Source organism: Rhineura floridana, chromosome 5 (genome assembly GCF_030035675.1).
Source record: "Rhineura floridana isolate rRhiFlo1 chromosome 5, rRhiFlo1.hap2, whole genome shotgun sequence".
In the NCBI taxonomy this organism is placed as follows: Eukaryota; Metazoa; Chordata; class Lepidosauria; order Squamata; family Rhineuridae; genus Rhineura; species Rhineura floridana.
Window position 1 is genome coordinate 159,130,047 of NC_084484.1, and position 23,976 is coordinate 159,154,022.

The 23,976-nt window shown below is 42.9% G+C and overlaps 1 protein-coding gene across 3 annotated transcripts in view; it reads left to right on the forward strand.

Moving 5' to 3' along the window:
* The window catches only part of ARHGAP20 (Rho GTPase activating protein 20), a 146,423-nt gene that overhangs the window by 106,889 nt on the left and 15,558 nt on the right, over nt 1-23,976 (forward strand). For all 3 annotated transcript variants that reach the window (XM_061628622.1, XM_061628623.1, XM_061628624.1), the window contains 5 exons: nt 2,551-2,592; nt 3,036-3,120; nt 8,460-8,537; nt 10,945-11,011; nt 14,514-14,702. In XM_061628622.1, the coding sequence (XP_061484606.1) occupies nt 2,551-2,592; nt 3,036-3,120; nt 8,460-8,537; nt 10,945-11,011; nt 14,514-14,702 (461 nt within the window). The remainder of the gene's footprint in view (nt 1-2,550; nt 2,593-3,035; nt 3,121-8,459; nt 8,538-10,944; nt 11,012-14,513; nt 14,703-23,976) is intronic.

Sequence of the window (23,976 nt, forward strand, 5' to 3'; positions counted from 1 at the left end):
TTTTTTCATAAGTGGGAAATCCATTTGTGCAACATTGCATTCCATCCAATAAATACTTCTCTCATTCTTATTTAGAAATCCATGAGCACTTCAACCATAACAACAAAAAACAAAGTGTGATTGAATTGAGATAAATTAGTATTTCTCTTCTACATTCTAATTAGCACCACTAATTCTAGGTTATGATTATTAGTATATTTTTACTTTCAATATTGAAAAAGACTGGCGCAGGGGGACTTTAAGTAGATACTTGGCATATGAGTGAAGTCGATGAGCAAGGCTTCTTTGAGATATTCTGTCCCAGGCCATTTGTGGCTTTAAAAGCCAGAGCTTAGATACCTTGAATCGGGCCCGGAAACAAATTGGCAAGCAGTTATGCTGGTCTTCATATGACTATGGTTGTACCTGGAGAGAATTTTCTGCATAAGGTGGCACTCTCTTATTTTTTCCAAATATATTTGATGGAAAAGATTTGATTGTATAGATTGACCCCTTTATGAGCTTATAAAGTTGTCATCGACCACAGTCCAAATCCTTAGGAACCTAAATGAAGGAGCATTTGGGATGAGGGAAGTAAACCATGGAGAAACTGCTTGCTACTTCTCCTGTTTAAAATAGGCTTTAAGAATGGTGTTAAGAACTTCTTAAAATAGTGGCCTTGTGGAGCAGTAAAGAGGACTCCTGAAGAATTGTGTGTGGTGGTGGGGAAATGCATCTCTGAAGCCTAGCTCTGAAGCTTTATTACAAAAACTCCTTGAAGTTTTCCAAAAGGCAGCTTGCTTTTATATCTTTGTATTTTTGGAGGAGGGATGTTAGAATTCCTCATTTGACACTGTAAAAAATAATTGTTTAAAAACTGAAACTCTGCATCTATATACAGTTTTTTAGCAATAAAGCAGCGTTGTATGAGAATATTGTTGTTTTGGGGAATAATCTTACTAAATAGAGGTTTGTTATGGGCAACAGAGGTGCACTTATATATCAATGCCCTTTATTTCTGAGGCACATCATTTTTAATTATTGCACAATACTTCACTGAACACTAAAGTGAGGATCATTCAGACCATGGCATTGCCGATCTCTATGTATGGATGTGAAAGTTGGACAGTGAAAAAAGCAGATAAGAGAGAAATCAACTCATTTGAAATGTGGTGTTGGAGGAGCTTTGCGCATACCAGTGGACTGCGAAAAAGACAAATAATTGGGTGTTAGAACAAATTAAACCAGAACTGTCACTGGAAGCTGAAATGATGAAACTGAGGTTATCATACTTTGGACACATCATGAGAAGACGTGATTCACTAGAAAAGAAAACAATACTGGGAAAAAGAGAAGGGAGTAGAAAAAGAGGAAGACCAAACAAGAGACAGATTGATTCCATAAAGGAAGCCACAGACCTGAATTTACAAGATCTAAGCAGGGTGGTTCACGACAGATGCTATTGGAAGTCGCTGATTCATAGGGTCGCCATAAGTCGTAATCGACTTGAAGGCACAGAACAACAACAACATACCTCACAAACTTCTTTTCTACCCCTAGGCCCTTTTTCTGCACCCTTTTGAACCCATGGTCTTTATTTCACTCCCTGCACAGTCCCATTGACCCCAGAGGGTCAATATTGACCACTTTGGGAAACTCTGGCCTAGACTGCAATCCGCAACCCAGTTACTCTAGAGGAATCTCAACTTTTACAGTTTTAGAAGAAAGTAGGTTGTGGCTTACGGTGATAACATTATCTTGATATTATGTGTCAATAAAAACATATGTTAAAAGGTACTCTTGCTTGGCTGTCTTTTGTTGTAGCGTGATAGTCTCTGTCAAAAGTGAATTTTAGGTTTTATGTTAGGCCATTCATAGTGGAAGGTAAAGAGGGCATATAAAGAAATTTACAAGAGTTGTTTTGGAGCATTTAATAACCAAGAATCTAGTAAGTGAAAAGAGTAAAAGAAAGTCCAAGTATTTATGAAGCTCATACTGTGGAAGCAACTTACACTTCCCTAAATATCCTCTTTGAATCTTTGGGAGTCTTTGAAACTCTCTCTCTCAGAGATGGAAAGGTACAAACACAAAAGATACAACAATTGATAGGCGTCTAGCTAAGGCCACTGGTGATATTTGTCAGCTGACCTCAGCTGTCCACTTTGGTTTCTTAGCAAGCTTTCAATATTAAGCTGGGACATGTGGTACATCTCCTTTTGAAGTCTGTTTCAATAGCTAAAACTGGCCTCTTATACTGCGCATGTGAAATATCTGTAAGTTACCTGGCTAGGAAGATCTCATTTCAAATACCTAAAGCTAGAATACTTACAACAAATATCTGCAGAGGTTTCAGAAAAAAACAGCCTACATTTATCCCCCCCCTTTTTTATGCCTTTACCTGACTTAAGTAGTCTTGCCAGTTCGACTCCAAATTTCTGCATATCTTCATGTTGTAATTTGATACCTCATTTGCTTCTCTAACCAAAGATGGTTCATATATTGCAAATAGAGACACAGATATCCCTATTTTACTGTCTTGAGATAATTTAAAACTTGTTTTAATTGTTTCAGTTCCGTCGAACAGAAAGAGAAGTGGCTTACTTCCCTTCAGAGGTACTTCTGTTCTGCCATATTATCCATAATAGTCAATATGAAGTCTTGTGTATCTGATTCTTATTGAACCTAGGGCAGTTCCTTATCGTCATCTAGTTAACGTGTGGTTTAATTTTGTGTCTCCAGAAATTGAAACAGTCAAGTTTTGTGAAAGCAGATTAGAGAGAATGGTATGTAGGTTGGAGTGTTGAATTAGAGAAAGCTTTTTTTTTTGCTGAACAAGATTTAATTCGGCAGCCTTAGAATCTAGTCATTTGAAGGGAATAATGAAGCTATTTGTGTGGAAAAGGTACTTTTCATTTTAAAGATGTTTACAAGCAAGCCACTTCAGTTACTTTTGCTTCAGAAGAACGTTTACAGCATCAGCATAATGTATTTTCCTTCTTTTCTGTTGTTTGAGTTTACTTTTTGTAAAACAGCTCCATTTCTGCTTTCTTTGACAGTCGAATCAAAGAAGAGAAGGCAAAAGACTATCCCAAGAGCATCCCATTGAAGATTATTGCAAAGGATATTGGAAATTGTGCCTATGTAAGTGTTCCCAAGCCAGTGTGAACGAGGAGCATGTCAGTACTACAGATATGCCTGTTCCTTGGCAAATAGCTGTGAGAGTGCAAGTACTGCATGATGTGTAACACTTATTCTGAGTACAAAATTTAGGTATTTGTTTAGAAGATCATTAACCAATACAGCACAGTACCTCTTTAGGCCTTTGCAGACTGTGGTTTGACATCTCATTTAGTATGACTGCAAGGAGGCAATCTGAAGCATCTGCTTTCAGTGGTGTCACTAGGGTTGGTGTCACCCAGTGCGGTAACTCATAGTGTCTAAAAAAAAAAAATCAAAGGAAATTGGTTCCAGGGAGATGCTTCATCAGAGGAAGGCGCCCCCAGAAATGAAACAAGGCCACAAAAGGAGCCCTTGTCCAAGAAGAGAACCTAAACAGAGACAAGTTTGGTAAAGCTTTCATAATAAGGAGAGCTGCTTCAGGACGGGGCGCACTTTTTCCCCCTTTCGACTCCCCCCCCTGAAAAAAACACCAAAGAAAACCCCTGCAATATGTTTTCTTTTCTCCTCAGGGGATGGAGGGGAGGGGAGAAAGAAAACAGCCTGCAGCTGTTACAAAGCTGACTCCAAAAACCTTGCTAAAGCTAACGCAACTCGAGGCTGGGACATACCTCACACCCACACCCCAAAAAAGAGGAAAGGATTAAGTGCGCGGCTCCGAATCGCTAGAAGAGGGGGCGGCAGCCGGCAACAAGAGCGTGGGTGGGGAGGGGGAAAGGAGAATAGATGCCTATGCATGAGAAAAGGAGGCACAGGGGCAAGGAGATAGCCCGAGCTGGAGCAGCAGGAAAAAGAGGGCGATGGTGAGCGCAGCCAGCCTTCCCTGGAGAGGCCGCCCTCTCCGCTGCAGCCCACGGGAGAAGCCGGCGGGCGGGGGGCCCAAGGATCGGCTAGTCTGAACTGGGAAGGAGGAAGCTGTGCCTGTTCCGGATTCTCGTGTGCTTCAGCACAGCCCAGTCCAAACTCCTCCGACGCCCTCCGAGCTCTTGCTCCTCTGACGGCTCTTTTCAGCTTAATCAACCCCGAGCCAAGGGCATGGGGAGAGGCGGAGAAGGAGGCGCCTTCCCAGTGCCTAGGGGTGGCTCTGGGTGTCACCCCCTCTGATGGTGTCACTCGGTGCAGTCTGCACCCCCTGCACCCCCCTAGTGACACTGCTATCTGCTTTTAAACTAACCAGAACTCCTTACTGCATTCACATGGAGAAACTCTGGTTATGGCTAGTCCAAACAAGCCAGGAGCAAACCATGGTTTATGATGACTTTTTCATTAACCATAATTTAAACTAATCAGAGCTCCCCCAAATTCAGATGTAAAGAGGAATTCTGGTTAGTTTTGAAAATGAATGCTTTAGATCAGGCTTCTCCAACCTTTGGGCCACAGATGTTGCTGGACTACAGTTCCCATAATTCCTGACCATTGGCCATGCTGGCTGGGGCTGATGGGAGTTGCAGTCTAGCAACATCTGGGAACCCAAAGATTGGACAAGGCTGCTTTAGATCTTCTCCTTATACCCATGCCAGAGGAGGAGAGTGTGGAGTGCACAAGCCCAAAGCTCTTTCACAGAAAACTAAACCAGTCCACATTCAACTGTGTAAATGTCATACATTTATTGAGGGGCAAGTGACAGCTGTCTGCCTGGCTGTGAACCAGTCCCTGTCCTGGGAGTCAGTAACTCCTTCATTAGTGCCCCCAGGCAGAGGCCCCAGACACTGAGTTTTCATTTTAAAAAAGTAAGACTCTGAGCCTCCTAGAAAGACAGTTCTAAATCAAAATGTACCCTTCTAAATGATTTATGTGAAATGAGCCAGTCTGGCTGCTCTATACCCATCAGTGTTTTTAACCAATGGGTGAAGTCAAAGCTGTGATTGATAAGTGAGTTTTTGAACACCAGGCAATAGAGATCCCTAGGGTCCTAAAGAGCCGCTGCTTTCCTCTCCCCTTTTCCTGCTTCTATTTTCTAGTAGTCCTTGGAATCTCCATAGTTTATTCTTCCTTTTTTCCTAACAACCAGGATGCATCTTTGCTCTGGTTAGTCCATCTGAGATCAGGTACTCGCTAGAAGTTATTTTCTGCAAATATTACTACACAATAATTGCAGGTGGATGTTAAAGAATCCCCTCCCCAAATGGTAAATGCAAAATGTGAAAAGTTGGCACACAGGCTTTGGTATTTCTCTTGCTGTGCAGGAGCTGATGTTCAGGTACTCTTTAAAAATTCACTGTGCAGAGCTTGGAAAAGTTACTTTTTTGAACTACAACTCCCATCAGCCCCGGCCAGCATGGCCACTGGATTGGGCTGATGGGAGTTGTAGTTCAAAAAAGTAACTTTTCCAAGCTCTGCTGTATAGTTACATTGCATTGGTATGTATATCTGCTTCAGAAGTAAGTCTTCTTGTGTTTCATGGGGTTACTCCCAGGTAAGTGGTTACAGGATGGCAGCCCAAGGTTTGGTTTAGGATTGAAAACAGGGTTCTTGTGCCTTAACAGCTGTATCTCCACAGGAGCAGTGGGACATAGCTGACTTCCTCATGGTAAACATAAGATTTTCAAGAGCAGGGAGGGAGAGAAAAAAGCAGCAATGACTGTACTCTTTGTAATTTTGTGTGATGCCATGCCCCCCGCGGAAAGCGTTTTGTGTTATGTCACGCCCCCATGGCAGCCATTTTGTGACTGGCACCCTCAGCACTGTCTCAAAATTCAGATTTGCCCATTGGACTATCCTATGGGAGCTGGGAGTGGAAGAGGTTGGATCCAAGGGAGCCTGAGCCTTCTCTTGAATTCCTGATGACAGGGGAATAGTTCTGTTACTGGATATAGATGCTGTCTGTGGGACTGGCTGAGCAGGACTGACAGCTCTAACTAAAGGACATGCAGGCTGTAGCTACAAGTCGTATGGCGGTGTATGTGTTGGGTGAAGCAGCTTCTGCTCCCTCCCAACTGTTTCCCTTTTCCTTTCTTGCCTTTTTGGAACCAGTAAGGTAGGTAGGAGCTTAAAACCCCCACTGTGAGATTTAAAGAGAAGTTGATCTATTGCAAAAAATGCTTATGGAAGATTTGAAGCACCCTGTAGATATTAAACAAATCAGCAACCTGTATATATTCTTCTTCCTTATCCTAATTTTGCTTTGTGAAATGCAATAAAACACACTGTATCATACGCTACTGCCGGTCTTTCCTAATAATTTAACCAAGACTTCCTGTTTCCTCTGTGGAGATGATTCACCACAGAGAAGCCCAGCCTGCCTGCTTGCTGTTCTTTCCTAGAGGTGTACATCAATGCTTCCTGGTTCCCCAATTTTTTCCTTGTATGTCCCAGAGCTCAGCTCTGTCACTGGGATCCCACCCAGCCACATTTAGACAATGGCCCACAAATACCTTTCCTATTTTCTTACCCTCGGGCTCGTTTTGAAATGGGCTATAAAAACTGAGGATCAAAGCGAATATTTCTGATCATATCCTCCAAACAAACGATAATAGTACTGGTTTGAGGCAGACTGAACCAAGCTCATTGAGATGTTTTGGGAGCTGCATCTGACAGTTTTGTGTACACACAAAAATTGTGCAGTGGTTCAGACTCTTTCCTGGTGAGTCACTGGAGACTCCTCAGGACTGGTCATCCTTGAAGTCCAACCCAGCTGTGCCAGAAATATCACTGATAATCCAATAGAGCGGCAGATGAAAGATTGTTGAAAATCTTAGTACGTTCTGTGAGACTCCTCTTCAGCTGGAGGTCTTGGGGAATTGATTCATTTTATGCCAGAGTTAGGGCTAGCAAGGGAGGAGTATATGCAGCACAAATTATTTTATTATATTCTGTAGCCAAAGACACACCTTATGCAAATGTGCTGACCTACTCCTGGGTGTCAGATGGCATTGCTTTGGGGAAATATTAATTTTTGTTTGTTTGTTTTATGTTATGATCATTCAGCTGTATCCTCAGGCCAAAATAGACTATGTTTGTACTCCTTCACTTAAGTCTTTGGCAGTTTATTATTTTTCAGTGGCTCAGGCAGAGGGGTATTTTGGATATTTTGCAGAGAGAAGACTGGCACAAGATTCTGCAACCTGGAAGTACTGTGACTGGTGTTTAAAAATTGTGATTTTTTTTCTGCAAGTCATAAAATCAGACAGAATGATTGTCAGGCTAAAATGTGGAAGTCTAAATCCAATGTTGATGCATCTTTGTCCTCTCAGTGTTAGTAAGATATAATTGCTAGGGCTGAAGAACATATTTCTGATTTCTGGGATTATAAGTACCTGCTCTGTAGGGTTGAAGAAAAGAACAAAAAAATTAAATTTATATAAAAATAGGCAAGCCCCTATGGGAGCCTCCCGGACTGATATGACACAGAGCCCCTAGTTAAATGTCCTAACACAAGGGAGATTTTGGGGGGGGGGGGTACTTGAGGTTAATCTTCTTGGAGGTGACACTGAAATTTTGAAACTTGTTTCCTGAGAGGCCTAGAGCAGTGGTTCCCAACCTTTATGAGCACGGGACCCCCTTTATAAGCTGAAAAAAAATTGTGACCCCCCCTCCCCCCAGGGAGGCAGGCTGGCTGCCAGGAAGGAAGGGGGAAAGCAGCCTTTCTTTGCAGGCTTGCTTCTTTTTGCTTCACAAGAAGCCCTCTCCTTTCATTCTAAGTAAGGGCGTTGCCAGTAGCGGCAGTGCAAGGAGACGGGAATCAGTGATAGTAATCCCCTCTTCTTCCTGGTAGCTCCACCCTCAGCCTCCTTTGGCATCTGCCATGTATTTTATTGCAAGATGCCTGCCCTTAGTGCTCCTGAAAGATGCTCTGGAGCTTCAGAAAAGGCCTCCCCTCTTGTTTGGAGCAAGGGGGAGGTGTCATCTGCAGCGGCAGTGGAAAGCAGACAGTGTAGAGGGAGTGAAGACTTTTTTAAAAAAATTAATAAATAATTCATGTCTTTACTGTTCACGGCCCCCTCTGGATTACTTCGTGGCCCCCCTGGGGGTCCCGGCCCCCAGGTTGGGAACCACTGGCCTAGAGGGTTGAGAGACAAACTGTGCTAATGTATCACAAGTGGATCAATTTTCCATGTGACAATTTTGGTTTGTTTGCTTATTTGTTTGTTTGTTTAAGAATATTTTATGCCACCCTTCCTTGACAAAGGTGCGTGATAAAGTACGTGTTGCTTCACCAGGTAGAAATTCTTAGCTGTAGACTTTGCATCCACATTCCAGCTGACATTTTCTCTTGTAAACGTCCAAATCTACTACTATATTTACTGCTTTTAAAATGTGATTTTGGTTATAATGTCCCCTTCTATTCTTTTCTTTCCCCACAGTCAAAAACCTTAACCATAACCAACACAGACACAGCGAATGATGTGATCCTCATGGCCCTGCAGCAACTCGGAATCAATGTGAGATTTGATTATGACTTTATATATAACATACTCTTAGCAACTTAGGTTATTGGCAGATGTGTTGCTAATTATCCCATAGCAGTAGAAAGCTATAGTACTCTATAGCTTGAGCCACCATGAAAAATCAGCAGGGAGGGAATTAACAGGCCTCAGATGAAACAAACTTCCTGAACTTATATCCTCTCCCTGTTCTTGGAAGCAGAAGAATCTTTGTGCAGAGGATACAGGTTGCTTGGCTCTACTTAGCCACTCACTATTCCATCCTCAGCTGGCCAAACGCTTGTGCCTGTTTACTGTTCTTTGCTACCAGGAATCTTCCTTTAGAAAAGGTCCAGGAGCTGAATGCAGCCCCTCAAGTCTCTCTGTCTAGCCCTCAGGACTTTACTGAGGCCACACCCCCGACTGGTTCAGCTTCACACCTTTCTTGAGTGTTTTGGCTTGATTGGAATGTGTCCTTGAACTCTGATAATGCCTCTTTTTTGCTTGGATGAAGTATAGAAGGGTATGTGTAGTGTGTAGACCAGAAACTAGCCTACTGTGCAAAGGTAAACTCTACATTCATTGTTCTGCCTGCTTTTGCCTCTGGCGTGTGCCCCTGAAAGGTTGCGAAAGTGGCCCTGTGGCTCAAATATGTTCCCTACCCTGCTTTAGATGGATTAATCAGTCCCCTAAAATCTTAGAATTGCCACAGATATTGCTCATCTCAGACCTGAAAATGTTGCATATATCATTTTAAAAATCAAAGGCGAGCTATTCACATGTGTTTATTTATTTCTGGCTTCCTGCTGTGCAGCATTAGCCATGTCCCCAAACCCTATTTATTGTCCTCCGTCTGCCTGTTTGATAACTTTTAACAGTGGTTCTAGTGGAGCCACAAAAGCTTTTATTTTATTTATTTATTTATTTATTTATTTATTTATTAGACTTTTATACCGCCCGACTAGCAATAGCTCTCTGGGCGGTGAACACAAGAAATACAATAAAATCACACAATATAATACAACAAAAACATATAAAAATAAAAATCTAAAATCAATTACAACAAATTTTAAAAATTAAGTTAACTTAAATTAAATTAAAATGCCTCGGAAAAGAGGAAGGTTTTAACTTGGTGCCGAAAGGATAACAATGTCGGCGCCAAGCGCACCTCCTCGGGGAGACTATTCCACAGTTCGGGGGCCACCACTGAGAAGGCCCGAGATCTTGTCACCACCCTCCGGGCCTCCCTATAAGTCGGAACCCGGAGGAGGGCCTTGGTAGTAGACCGTAGTGTACGGGCCGGTTCGTATCGGGAGAGGCGTTCCGACAGGTATCGTGGTCCCGCGCCGTATAAGGCTTTATAGGTTAATACCAACACTTTGAATCTGGCCCGGAAGCATATTTTATTCCTATTGATCACGGTGCATATCCATTATGACTCTTTGGAAATGGTGGTGCTTTCGCAGGTGTAACACAGGAGGCAATGTGTGCATAGCATACAGAAGTGTGATGTAGGGCACAGGTCCAAGATTGCAGCTGGAGTCTAGAGGAAGTAGGCTGTTTTGCCGGAGATGATATAGGATTCTCTCTCTCGCCTTTATTTTGCTTCTTAGACCAGAGCTAAATGTTACAAGGCCCCTTTGCATGCCTGTCCTGCAGTGTGCAAGCCATTTTGGTTTGCAGTGATCCTGTGTTTCAGAGCCACATGCATAATTAGCAGGACAATGACATGGGGCTTTGTATTGAGCACAGATTCCATGGGAAGAAATAATCACACAATCGGCCCACCCACGTGATCCCTGCAGTGTGGGATTGCACAGTACTGAAGTGGCTTCCAAGGTGCAGAATATACTGTATATGTGAAGGGTTGAACCAAGAGCCATGGGCCTAACATCAAAGATGTGTTGTTTCTTTCCTTCACCTCTGTGATGTCTAGCACACATTACCCTATGTCTTAATACCATTATGCTGTCTATTTCCCTGCCACCACAAAACATAATATCAATTCTGTGGCTGCCCTGTATAATAGGAGTGTAAGAAGCTGCCTTCATTCTAATAGCTGCAGGACTGCATTTCTTTTCTTTTAGTTTTATTTGATTTTCTTTAAGATTGTTGTTGTTGTGTGCCTTCAAGTTGATTATGACTTATGGCGACCCTATGAGTCAGAGACCTCCAATAGCATCTGTCATGAACCACCGTGTTCAGATCTTATAAGTTCAGGTCTGTGGCTTCCTTTATGGAATCAATCCATCTCTTGTTTGGCCTTCCTCTTTTTCTACTCCCTTCTGTTTTTCCCAGCATTATTGTCTTTTCTAGTGAATCATGCCTTCTCATGATGTGTCCAAAGTATGATAACCTCAGTTTCATCATGATACAATTACAAATAACACATAATAATGGATGTGGGGTTGTCTTTTTTTTTAAGGGCTCTGAAAAGGAGTATCAGCTTTGGGTGAATTCTGGAAAAGAAGATGCCCCATATCCCCTTATTGGTAAGTTTCTGGAAAGTAGACTATTGTTTAGCTCAGTTCTCTCCTGTTCCTTCCCAAGGGTGAAGGGCAGGTAGCAGCAGCTAAAAAGCAAGCAACACACACACAAGCCCAAGGGTAAAACTAATCATTATTTGCTCAGTCTAGGTTGTTGAGGGCCAACAACTTTAATGGTGTTTTCCATTTGTTATTTCAAATATAAAACATTAAAAAGCAGTATTGGTACATTAAAGTTCCTTTGGGAAGGTGGCTAGTCCTCTTCAAGTGGAGTAGGAGAACTGACTTCACGTGTGGCACAGGCTAGCTGATAGTAGTGAAGGTCTTTGATTCCCCAACGTGGATGGGTAAGGATGCCCAGGATGGTAAGAGGGACTGGACTGGCCAAATTTTATACCATATCTTATTTTTATTATTTTACCTGTACATCACTGAATAACTGGCCATTGAAATCCAAGTACTGCCCACCACCAAAGCTATTGCAGTTACAAGTTCTTAAAGATAGTAGTATTGCTGGCTTACTAGTAATCTGGACATTTTTGTAGGGAAATTGTTTTTTCTTCTTTGTTGCTGTGTATAACTTGGTCTTGTTTTTGTCAATGCAAAATCTCAGGAACAGTCTTGCAAGCAGATGAAAGGACTTTAAGTTCTTCCCCTGCAAGTCAGAACATAATTGTCTCTTATTAAAACCACACCAGATACTAAAGTGATACTACTTTTGATATTCTCCCAGAAGCTCATGAACATTGCCAAGAGCCCTGTTTCCGTCTCTGTTTGACTTGCAGTGGGAGTTGCACAGATGCACATCAGAAGGCAAATTTGTGGCCCTTATTGCTTCAGCTTTGTTCTCTGACTACCATTACGCCCACAAACAGATTTTAGGTTTCATACTCCAAGTACATTCTAAATGATTAATCCTCTTCAAAATTTCACAGAAATGATCAGGCATGCTATAGGCTATTCCAGCTTAAGACTGCATGTTTGAATTAATTTTGTAATATCTTCTTTTCCTTTCAGGGCCATAAAGTGCCTTGTCTGTGGTCTGTGCTTGTTTGTTATGATCTAAAATGCTCTCATATTAAGGAATTAAAATACTCTCAGTCACACCAAATGCCTGTGCAGTCCAGAACTCTTGTCTCCAACGGCAGCCAACCAGATACATCTGGAAGATCACAAGCACCCTCACACCCATCCTCTCTTGTTTGTATACATTTAGCTACCATGGCTAATAGCAGTTGGTAGACATACTCGGGGTCAGCCCAAGCCAGCGCAGTGTAGAGGCTAGAGTGTTGGACTAGGACTCAGGAGATCCAGGTTCAATTCCCCCCCCCCAGCCATGAAGCTCACTGGTGACTTCAACACTGATGAAAGGGCAGCCTTCTCTACAATACTTAACGACAGCAGGCGGGCCTTGTGGCAGGAAAGAAGAAAGTAAATGGCCATATTTGGCTTTAAGAAAAAAAGCTAAAAGGAGAAACTGAGAAAGAGCTTCATATATTTAAATAGTTAAAAGACTGTCAAGTTGGATAAAGAACCTGTGCCCTCCAAATGTTGCTGGGTTCCCAACCCCCATTAGCCCCAGCCAACATGGCCATATTTGGGGTTGATGGGAGTTGTAGTCCAGCAACATCTGGAGGGCCACAGGTTCCTCATCCCTGGATTAAAGGATATGGAACCCTGTGCTGAAGCTTCCTCCAGCACACCACCTCATCACCCCTTGCCTGATGCATCATAGTCTATCCAATCAACTGGGTCACCCTAAGCACATCTCAAGCCTATGTTGAATATGACAGGACTTGTCATGAACGCAAAAGTCACATGAGTAGGCATTCTGCCATCGATGTAAATATTTCCATTATAGTCATAATATATATTTTTTAAAAGACATCCACGCTGAGGGCCACAGTTGTTAGCATGTGCACGGAAGGAAACAATACATTTCATGTAGGCTGTAGGTGTTCTTTTGCAAATATCAAGGTATAGTCTCAGAAATGTCCTTGTCATTTCTGCTGTTTTAGTACAGTTTGAAGTAGAAATAGGCTGGGAGCTCTTTAGTTGACTGTGCTGACTTCACAGATTGCTATTTGGTAGTTGCTCTGGTAAACTCTCCCATTGAAATTAGTTGGATCTAAACATGTTCCACTTTGGCTGGCTAGTGCCAAACTGCTTATCACACCGTCAACATCCATGGGACATTATCATTTCATCTGTTTCTGATGCTCAGCCTTATGTAGCCAAAACAGCAGAGGGGATGTATCAACAGGCTTGGGGGAATTCTGAGGTTTGCAGAAGTAGGAGAAAAAACAGTAGAATACTCTAAAAGGATTAGGGATGGAGGAGAAATTCAATTCACTTTGTATTTAAAGCTGAATTATCAGATTTACACTTTTGAAACAATATGAGAACTGGAACACAGCCATACTTCAAAATTTGCACTTACCCAAATTTTGTGATGCAGTTCTTCGACTAACCAATGTTTATAAAATGCATGTATAAGGAGAAAATGTATATACAAATGAAAATACTGGTAAAAATAACATACACAATGCTTTATATTAAGAGAAATTGCTTGCAAAAATGTGTACGTTAGTCAAAACTGCAGACAAAATGTGTTTAGTCAGAGAAATTCACACTAAAATTTCATGAGGTTTTTTTTTAAAAAAATTGCAAATTGCTGCAGAAACCTGGAGAATGAAAAAATGGAAGCTGAGAGAACTGAAACTGACAGATCCTTCCATCCCTAAAAGGGATGGAACCCAAACTAGCCCGAGGGTTGAATATGTTCACTGGCCACAGAGTGATGACTGACTGTTGAGGAGAGGGGTTGGAAAACTGGGAGAGAGAACAGATTGAGGGGATGGAACTCTGACCAGAGAGCACCCCAAAGTGCAACATTTTGTTGCAGGTCCCACTTGTAGACAGAGTTAGCTGGTTCCCAATGAGACTGGAAGGGCAGAAAGCAGGGAGGCCAACAGTAGGCTAAGCCAGAGATAATGATTGACAGAGCCAGAGCCAATGACAGATGAAGCCAACTATCTCTAGTATTGTCCCCATCCTCCTCCCTGCTGAGTTCTACAAGAGCAAAATTGCGAGTAAGGAGGAGGAAGTTGACAGCCAGTCTGGACTGGTTTGAAGTTGGAAGGCAGGCAAATGAGGACAGACTGAGGTTGGCAAGCCCTAATGGACAAGCCTCCACTGCTTCTAGGTTGTAGAAGTTCTACTCCAATAATCTTTTAACTCATAGTCTGAAATAAGGCAAGAAAAATGAATATGAAGCAGCTAGTTATGGTTTTGGAAAGTGGGGAAGAAGTTATTGAGACTTATCAGAAGTAACATTGCATGCAGATCAGTTTGGAAGATGAGCATGTGGTGTAAGTTAATAGAATGCATTTATTCTGAGGTTTGTTTTTTTAAAAGAGAGTAAATCTCATTGTGACATCCTTGGGAGGTGCTGTTTTGTTGATCACACTCAGTGGAAATTAAATTCTCTTCCTCTTTTTTTGAGCAGGACATGAATATCCGTTTGGAATTAAAATGAGCCACATTCGTGACACTTTGCCTCAGACACAGGGATCAAAGGACTGTGTCTGCCCTCTGGAACTTCAGGGGGCCTTCCTGATGGAACAGCTGCCCCGTGAGCTTCAGTGCCAGTTCATACTCAAGCCAAGTTGCCTGGCCACCGGCCATCAGTTGAATGGTGAGTCTCTCTCTGCTTACAGAAGGCTCGTTCGGAGAACATTTGTCACATGAACTCTCTGTTGTAACAAGCCAGCATCCTGGGGAACAGGCAAAGGAAGGCACAGGGGCACACTAGAAGAGATATCATGTCAAACAAATGTCTTATACCAGGGTAGGGTGGAGGTGGGGGTGTCTAAAAATTCTTTTCGTACTAGACCAAAGCTTACTTGAAGCAAGCCAAAGCCAGCAAGGAAATGGCCAGTCTCTTTCTTTATATAGCCTGTATTCATGAATGACTAGAGCTTTTGTTTAAGACAGTCATGCTTCAGCTTCACCAGGTCTTCAAGAGAGAACATACTGAGTCTAGTTGTGCCCTAGTCCACTGTTTTTTATCAACAAATCTTTGTCAAGGCTTACCTAAATGCTTTCCCCGTAACCTTGCAATTTATTTATATATAATTGATTCATATTTCGAGTCTCCTCTTGAGGGCCTCATGGGGGGTTAAAATACTTAAAATGGCAGGAGGGGGAGGAGAGGAGGGATAAACTGGACATTTGAGTTCTCTGATACAGTGTTTTTTCAAAGATTCTGGCTTTTGGAAACTTTTTCCCCTATATTGCCTTGTGAGTTGAGGAGCTCCTGCACATCTGCTATGGAATTCCTCTGTATGTCGCAGAGGATTCTGGAGGGTGGTTTAGGAGGCACACACAGTTCAGATGGGATTCTTGTTGAGCTTCATTTATTTATTTATTGCATTTGTATACTGCCCCATAGCCGAAGCTCTCTGGGCGGTTTACAACAGATTTCCTTCATTGACACTTCCCATGCCTATGGCCTAGAGAAGGAGTGGGAAGCCTTTTTTCTGTTGAGGGCTACACTCCCTCAGGTGTAAGCTGTCAGGAGTTGCATTCAGATTATGGGCAGAGCCAGAGCCAGCTATGGATCCAGCCACCCCCTTTTCTTGATTACTGCCCCCCTTTCTCTCTCCTTATTTCTCCCCACCTAGTGGGCTGCTGAAGGGAGGACGGAACTAGGGTTGCCAGGTCAGAACCATCCAAAAACCTGAGAAAATGGGGGCGGGCCCTAGTGACGTCATGGGGCGGGCCCTAGTGACGTCATGGGGCGGGTCCTAGTGATGTCACGGGGCGGGCCCTAGTGACGTCATGAAGCACGATACATTGTATCAACCACGCTTGTGTGCAGCATACCATTCAAAAAAAAATTTCTGATTGGAAATTAAAATAGAAATCTTACCTAAAAGAGGTCCAGCTGAAGTGACAAGGTCATTCCTTCTCACCATCTTAGGGAGTATGGATGGAAAATGGAAATGGAATGCCTTCAAGTCGATCCCAACTTTTGGTGACCCTGTGAATAGGGTTTTCATGGTAAGAGGTATTCAGAGGTGGTTTACCATTGCCTTCCTCTGACTTTGGACACATATACTTTGGACACATAATGAGAAGACATGATTCATTAGAAAAGACAATAATACTTGGGAAAACAGAAGAAAAAGAGGAAGACCAAACAAGAGATGGATTGATTCCATAAAGGAAGCCACAGACCTGAACTTGCAAGATCTGAACAGGGTGGTTTATGACAGATGCTATTGGGGTCGCTGATTCATAGGGTCACCATAAGTTGAAATTGACTTGAAGGCACATTAACAACAACAACTGAATTAAAGATACAAAAAAGGAAAGTGGAAGGTGTTTTATTTTATTTTTTACAGCCTGGAGAAGTGGTAAGAGGTAAAGTCAGGAATGAATGCATTTTTTTAATGAACAAGATAGCATGTTGAACTATCTTGTAAAAATGAACTAAGAGTGCTTGGAGCAGCTATGCTAATGCAGAGTGAGCCAGTTGTTATCTGCATGGTGCTATGAAGTCAGTTGTATGTTAACTGTATGCTCATGCAACAGATGGTATAGCACAGTGGGGAGGAGAGCCTGGCTGGGAGTCCAGAGTCTATGAGTTCAAATCCCCACTCGTGTCTCCTGGATGTCATGGGTCAGCTAAAGATCACCCCCACAGTGAGTGGCTCAGGGATTATGTGCCCTGCCACCTGTGGGCAAGGTGCATAGTCGCAAGGAGCTGTTTCCCCCAGCTGGTAGTTGCGGACAAGGAAGGGACTGGCTTGTGCAGCTGTGGCAAGCTGAGCAGGCCCTAGCCAGGTGGGGAGTACTAGCCTTAGATGGTAAACCGCCTCTGAATACCGCTTACCATGAAATCCCTATTCATAGGGTAGCCATAAGTCAGAATCGACTTGAAGGCAGTCCATTTCCATTTCCATGCATATAATTAAACAGATGCAGTCAAGTTTTTGGACTTTATTGTGATTGCTGGCCAAGCAGGATAGGGCTCATGGGAGTTTTAGTACAATATCTGGAGGATGCTACTTTGGCTGCCTTTGGGATAATAGATGGCAGCCTTAAGTCTGAAATGATGTTTGGAATTCTGTAGAGACCAGCCAGTACACATTATGTCATAAGGCCAATTCTTAACCATTTGGCTGTGGCAGTTACCTGAAATTGCTCTTTCGTGGGCTCTCACAAACACCACCAAGCTTTTCTTTTAAAACAGACCAGCTTGTTTAAGTACATACAAAGAATAAAAAAGGAAGTCAACTGACAAGAACAAGACACTTTTTTTCTAAGCAAAATTGATCAAAGAAAAAAAGTATGCTTGTGTGTGTGCCTGTGCGTTTGTGTGTAACACACACACACACACACTTACATGTAGCATAGAATCACAGAGCTAGAAGGGGCCTTTTAGTCCTTCTAGTCTAAGCCCCTGCTGGAAGTCCAAAACCCAGAACAAGATCAGGTCTGTTTGCTTAAATTGCCACATTAGAGACTTAATGAGACAACACGAGTCAGTTTATTGGGAACTTTCCTACAACAGGGTGACCATATGCTTAGATCTGATAGACCTGAAGCAGCTGACAATTTAGGGCAGACTTCCCCAGCTTGGTGCCCTCCAGATGTTAGCTGGTGGCAGCTGTATGCCCAAAGATATCTGGAAGGCACCAGGTTGGGGAAGGCTGCTTTGGGGAGATGGGAAATGTGCAGAAAAATGGAACAATGGCACACATTCCTATTTGTTGTCATTTCAATCTCACTCCCACATCCTGTCAAGAAAAGACAATTACATGATGATTCTGTCCGTTTCCAGCAGTGCAATTATCCAGAGGAAATAGTAAGAAACTGAGGATTAGGGCCAAACTCCCTCTTTCTCTCGCCAGCCTCTCTCTCTTTCTCTCTCTCCACCATCTCTCTCTTTCTCCAGCATCTCTCTCTTTCTCTCTCTCTCTCTCTCCAGCATCTCTCTTTCTCTCTCTTTCTCCAGCATCTCTCTCTTTCTCCAGCATCTCTCTCTTTCTCCAGCATCTCTCTCTTTCTCCAGCATCTCTCTCTTTCTCTCTCTCTCTCTCTCTCTCTCTCCAGCATCTCTCTCTTTCTCTCTCTCTCTCTTTCTCTCTCTCTCTTTCTCCAGCATTGCTCTCTTTCTCTCTCCAGCATCTCTCTCTTTCTCTCTCTCAGCATCTCTCTCTTTCTCCAGCATCTCTCTCTTTCTCCAGCATCTCTCTCTTTCTCCAGCATCGCTCTCTTTCTCTCTCTCTCTCTCTCCAGCATCTCTCTCTTTCTCTCTCTCTCTCAGCATCTCTCTCTTTCTCCAGCATCGCTCTCTTTCTCTCTCTCTCTCTCTCTCTCTCTCTCTCTCTCTCCAGCATCTCTCTCTTTCTCTCTCTCTCTCAGCATCTCTCTCTTTCTCCAGCATCTCTCTCTTTCTCCAGCATCGCTCTCTTTCTCTCTCTCTCTCTCTCTGCAGCATCGCTCTCTTTCTCCAGCATCTCTCTCTTTCTCCAGCATCTCTCTTTCTCTCTCTCCAGCATCTCTCTCTTTCTCCAGCCTCTCTCTCTTTCTCTCTCTCCAGCATCTCTCTCTTTCTCCAGCATCTCTCTCTCTCTCTCCAGCATCTCTCTCTTTCTCCAGCCTCTCTCTCTTTATCTCTCTTTCTCCAGCATCTCTCTCTTTCTCCAGCCTCTCTCTCTTTCTCTCTCTCTCTCCAGCCTGCTACCCACAGCAGCAGTGGACGCCGGACGGGGCCAGCTCCTTCTTAGCCCCGAGGACGCCCGGCCGCTTCACCCCTCGTGCTGTGGGCGCTGCTGGGCGGCAGCGGCCGCGATGCGCTCCCCAGCCAGAGACGCTGCGGCCGCCGCCGCCGCCACTGCCGAGCTCCATCGCGGCCACTCCCGCCCAGCGGCGCCCACAGCAGGAGGGAGAATGACAGCGCCGTGCTTGCCCGACTGGCCTTTTAAGCAGTGCCCGCTTCGCGCGCCCAGGGCCAGCCCCTCATTGCCGCTCCTGCCTGCCCCTGTCCAAGACAGGCTGCTGCCTGGGAAGACAGAGCCCGGCCCCGGCGGCACCAGCTCTCCCTGCCTTAATGACAAAGGGCAGGAAGGCGGCCAATGAAAAGCCGGAGATCATCCAGTTTAAGCAAAGTATTGCCGGAGGCCGGAGACGGCCCCTTTTTCCCTGAAACTCCGGCCAAAAACCGGAGACCTGGCAACCCTAGACAGAACACTCTGCCCAGACTGATCACTTCCTTAGGGCAGCCTAAAATTAAGCCAAAGGCTGCAGATTGCATACCCATAACCTAAAGAATCCTCAGGATTCCCCTGGGTCTACACAGTGGAGGTGACAGCCAATCGTGGCAGGGAATCTTGTTCGCCCTTACTGCTGACTGCATTGTGGAACGCTAGATAAGCTTCCAGTGAAGCCCGGAGCTCTCCAATATACATAATGTCCAATATACATAAAGTCTTTGTGGGACTTTACCTACTGCTTTCAGGGCTACAGCTTTGCATTGTTTGTGTGTGTAATGGACTCTAATGTCATATCTGGACTTCTTAGTAAACTAGGGTATTATAACAAGGTTAACTGTGTGAGTCACAGAAGACATCTGCCTACTCTGCCCTCTTGCACAGTTCATCTTCTCCCAGCTCTCCCTCTTGCTACATGGCTTACTATTTCTAAGGCAGCTTTCCGAGTATAATGAACATTTTTGTGCTCCTGCAGACAGTCAACAAATGCTCCAAGTTCATTGACCCCAGTGCTCTCTACTTCTGAAAGTGGAAGTAATCTCAGAATTTAGTTTCTCTTCTGACCTCTACAAAGTTCTCTTTCAGGTTCTCTTTTTTATTTTGTTTGTGTGGTTCATGTTATTAGCCAGAGTTTGGAAGATTACTTTTAAAAAGTAATAAATTACAGTTACAATTACATGGCCCAGAAAAGTAGTACTTACTGTTGCAATTACAATTGCTCTGAAAGTGATTACTTTTTCTTAAAAGTAATCACTACAATTACATTTCAGTTACTTTAAAAAAAACCGCCTGCAAGGTGCTGGCCTTGGCTGCTGCACATCTAAGTAGCCTAAAACAAGATTAAAAATTAACACACACATACAGAGGTAGTAGAATAATTCTTTTTATCCATAAGATAGCAGTGGTGGTTCCTCCTCTGGTAAGGGAGGTGGGGAGGGAGGCAGAGGCCACTACTCAGATCTTTGCATGTCAAACCAAGTGCAACTCCCCCGCCCCCAGCCAACAGGCATAATCTCTCTCACTTAGCCACCTCTCGGACCCTACCCTGCCACCAACTAAGGAACACTCACCCAAGCAAACATTTTCCCCTGAGATGCAAAAAAGTTAAAATATTGCAAATGCAGCACAGTATGCAAACACAGTATTCACACACATGCACACACGCACATGCGTGCGCATGCACACACACACACATTGTCATCTTTCACCTCCACAGTTCTTTATCTCCATTCTGCTGCTGTCTCCTCCTCCTCCTTTATCCATGTTCTTGCCCTCCGGCTCCTTTTTCCCTCTGCTCCATTCTTCACCACCACCATCCATTTTTTTAAACAATTATTTTCTCCACCCCATCTCACTCTCCACATCCTCCCTCGTTGCCTCCTACCCACCCACAGAGCATGAGGGAAGAGCAACGCTTCATAGAAGCCCAGTTTGAGGCACATGATCTCCATCCACAAATCAGAGGAGCAGAAGACTTCACCTGCTTCCCCCCCAAGTAATGCCCAAAAGTAATGCTGGAAACATTACAATTACTCCACAAAAGTAATAAAATTACTCCTGGCTCTATTACAGTAAAAATTTAAAGGAATTACCCACTCGTTCCTCAAAAAAGTAATGAATTACAAGTAACAAATTACTTCCAAGCTCTGTTATTAGCCTTCCACATTCAAGCTTCATATAATGCTTCTCTGACCCTCTATTGTCCCTGTTGCATCCACACTCTGCCCCTTCTTATCCACATTAATACCATGGCCCTTTCTATCTTATCTTTTCCATCTGCTCTGGGCAGACACTTACTACCTGCTTCTTGAAAAATGTAGGTCCTGTTCTGCATTTATCAGGAGTCTGTCCTCAGTATCAGTGATTTGGCTACAGAAGCACCCCCTTGTGGTTACTCAGTGCTACAATAAGAAGCATTGCTATGGATATACTGGGCATTCATGTTTCAATATTTTTTCCTGAAACAATGATGGCTAGAAACTTTAGAATCTTAGCTTCCTTTTATTTTAACAATATGGAACATTGGGGATAGTTGTTTTGTGAAATAATTGAATATTTCTGCTATTGTTAGTGTGCTCTTTGGAGGAAGCAGTGCTTGTTAAAAGGTTGTCGTCCATAACCCAATGAATAGCCTGGGTATATCCTGATGCTGCAGTGTTGTTAAAGCTAAGCAGATGTTGGTTCATTTTTTAAAAAAATCTTCCAACTATATGCAGCCCCATATAGAAGTGGATTTTTTACAAAAAATGTTAGTGCAAATGTCTTTGGCTTTTGTTACAGAACCTGACCTTTCTTTATCTCATTGTACTTCCCTCTGGATGCCGTATGTTCAGCTGCCGTATGTCAGCTGCCTAGGCTTTCCAGAATTCATTAGCAGTGTGAAATACGTTTCCATAGATTGACCATTGGTTCCAAAATGGATATGCATTGCTTTGGAAGACACACATACTCCAGCTCTGTTTACTTTGATGCTGTGAACTGGCCAAGTCACAACTTGACTACAAAAATACATCCAAACAGTTCAGTGTCAAAGGCACCTTCCCATTTTGAGGAGGGTTTTCTCCATATATTGATAGACAAATGTCCACAATACTCACTTCTTGACATTGTCTTTTATATTGATATTGCTAACAGTTAATTCAGTGTATTTTATCACTGCAGATTGTCTAGCATTCACGTATTTATATAACCATCTCTTACAAGGCAACAGGGCATTGTAATTTGGTCTCAGATCTTAATAACTGAAGAAACACTCAGGAGTTGTTTTAAACTGGGCACAAAGGTTGCCAAATAAGCAAACATTTTACTTTCTTTTGAATGTTTTGAGATGTTTCTGAAAGGATTTGTGTTGTTAAAACTGGAACTTAAAAAAACAACACTGGTATATACATACTGTAGATACTGAAGAAAGTGCATATCACTTAAAATAACAAAGAGAGAGCAAAGAGTTCATTTAGATGCTATAGCGTAGGCGTGCTCTGCCTCTAAAGAATTTAAGTAAACTTTGAAAACCTCCTAAAAGCATTGTTATGGGGGAGAAGAAGCTTGGATGCCCGTTGTCAGTGATGTCATGAGCATTATTTAGTAGGTGCGTGTTACACTTGCATGGCCACATTTGGTAATAATTGATGTGCTGTCTAACAGAAGAATTGTATTTTCTTAGCAACGTGATATTATGATTTGAATACCAAGATAAAGCTATTTTTCCACAACCAAAGTGCTGCCTTGACAAAATGCAGCTAACAAGTTGCAGTTGTTCATAAAACAATCCATGGCCTAGAAAGGGGCCAGAGGTCCTCAACAAAATAAAAAATAGTAGGTTGTATGAATCCGACACTGCGTGAGCCAAGTTCCAGCCCTCTGTAGCTAATTTTGATGGTGTGCAGGGGGCTGGAGGGGACAGGAGAAGGTTCCATTGTGCACACAGACATCTGTTGCACCAGCTGAGCCACAGTGTTGGACGCAGCCAAGTGTTCTTGTTTGGATCAATTTCATGCCAGTTATATTGATACAAGTATTTGCCTTCTCTTACCTACAGTCTTCCCTGTTCTGTTCCAGGCATAATTCAGATACTGCTTTTAACCTATAAAGTGCTAAGCAGCATCAATCCAACACTTCTTAGAACTCCTCTGTGCTGTGTTGCTATCTCTGAGATGCATTAAACGTGCCCTTTTTAACAATGCCATCTCTGTATCATTTTCAGATAGCTGGGGTGTGAAGAGAGGGATTCTTTGTGTGTGTTGCTCTTCTCCCAAATCCCAAGTTAAGAAGCTTCCCTCTCTGGGGACTAGTCATGTCTGAACATCTTTCAAAAATGTTTGCAAGATACAGGTGTTTTGGATTAGATTTGAAGGGCAGAGGTAGAACTTTTTTCTAATGTAAAGGAATTGTATGCTGTCTTGCTCAGGAGGGGTTTATGTGAGTTTTTTTAAATCTCTGCTGAGCCTTTAGAATGAGTTGGGATATAAATCTCTAAATAATTAGAACAGCAAACAGTATCCCAGTATATTGCTCCATAAATTAAAAACCTGTGCTTTCCCACCATAAGGATAAACCTCCTTTATCCATAATGCAGAAAACAGTGGAAAGTCTATCAAGGAACATACTGACTAAATATATCCCCCCTCCAAAAAACCCTGACTATTTCATTCTTGATATTTTCAGATCTGTAAATGGATGTGTTCACCCCACACACAAGTGGATCTCCTCAACTTGTGCATTTTTTCTGTTTGTGAAACACTTCATTTTTGCTTACTACTACTATTTCCTGCTGTTTTTCTTCCTTTAGTAGAATAGGTGGATAATAAGGTCTTTCATACAGCTGTTCCTCACAACATGCTTGAAGCAACTCCTTACATGTTGTTTTCATGAGGTACGGCTGCAGATTTAGGGCACAACTAGGAAATTAGGATGTACACAAGTCTCACCGATCTGATCGTAAGAAACAAATGGAATCAGTGCAAGAGCACTACTGAAAGGAAGTCAGCATCTCTCTGCGGCTATAAAATAAAGAAGGCAAATGCCAAAGGAAAAAGCAAGAAACCATCTTAATGCTGATTCCCTCAAAATATGCAAGGAAACCGAACTGACAGGAGTGAGGTTGTATTTAGGGCCCAAAAGCTGAGGAATTATTTGAAAGTGCTAGCAAGCATATAGATAGAGGTGATCCAGTCAACTTTATATCGTTAG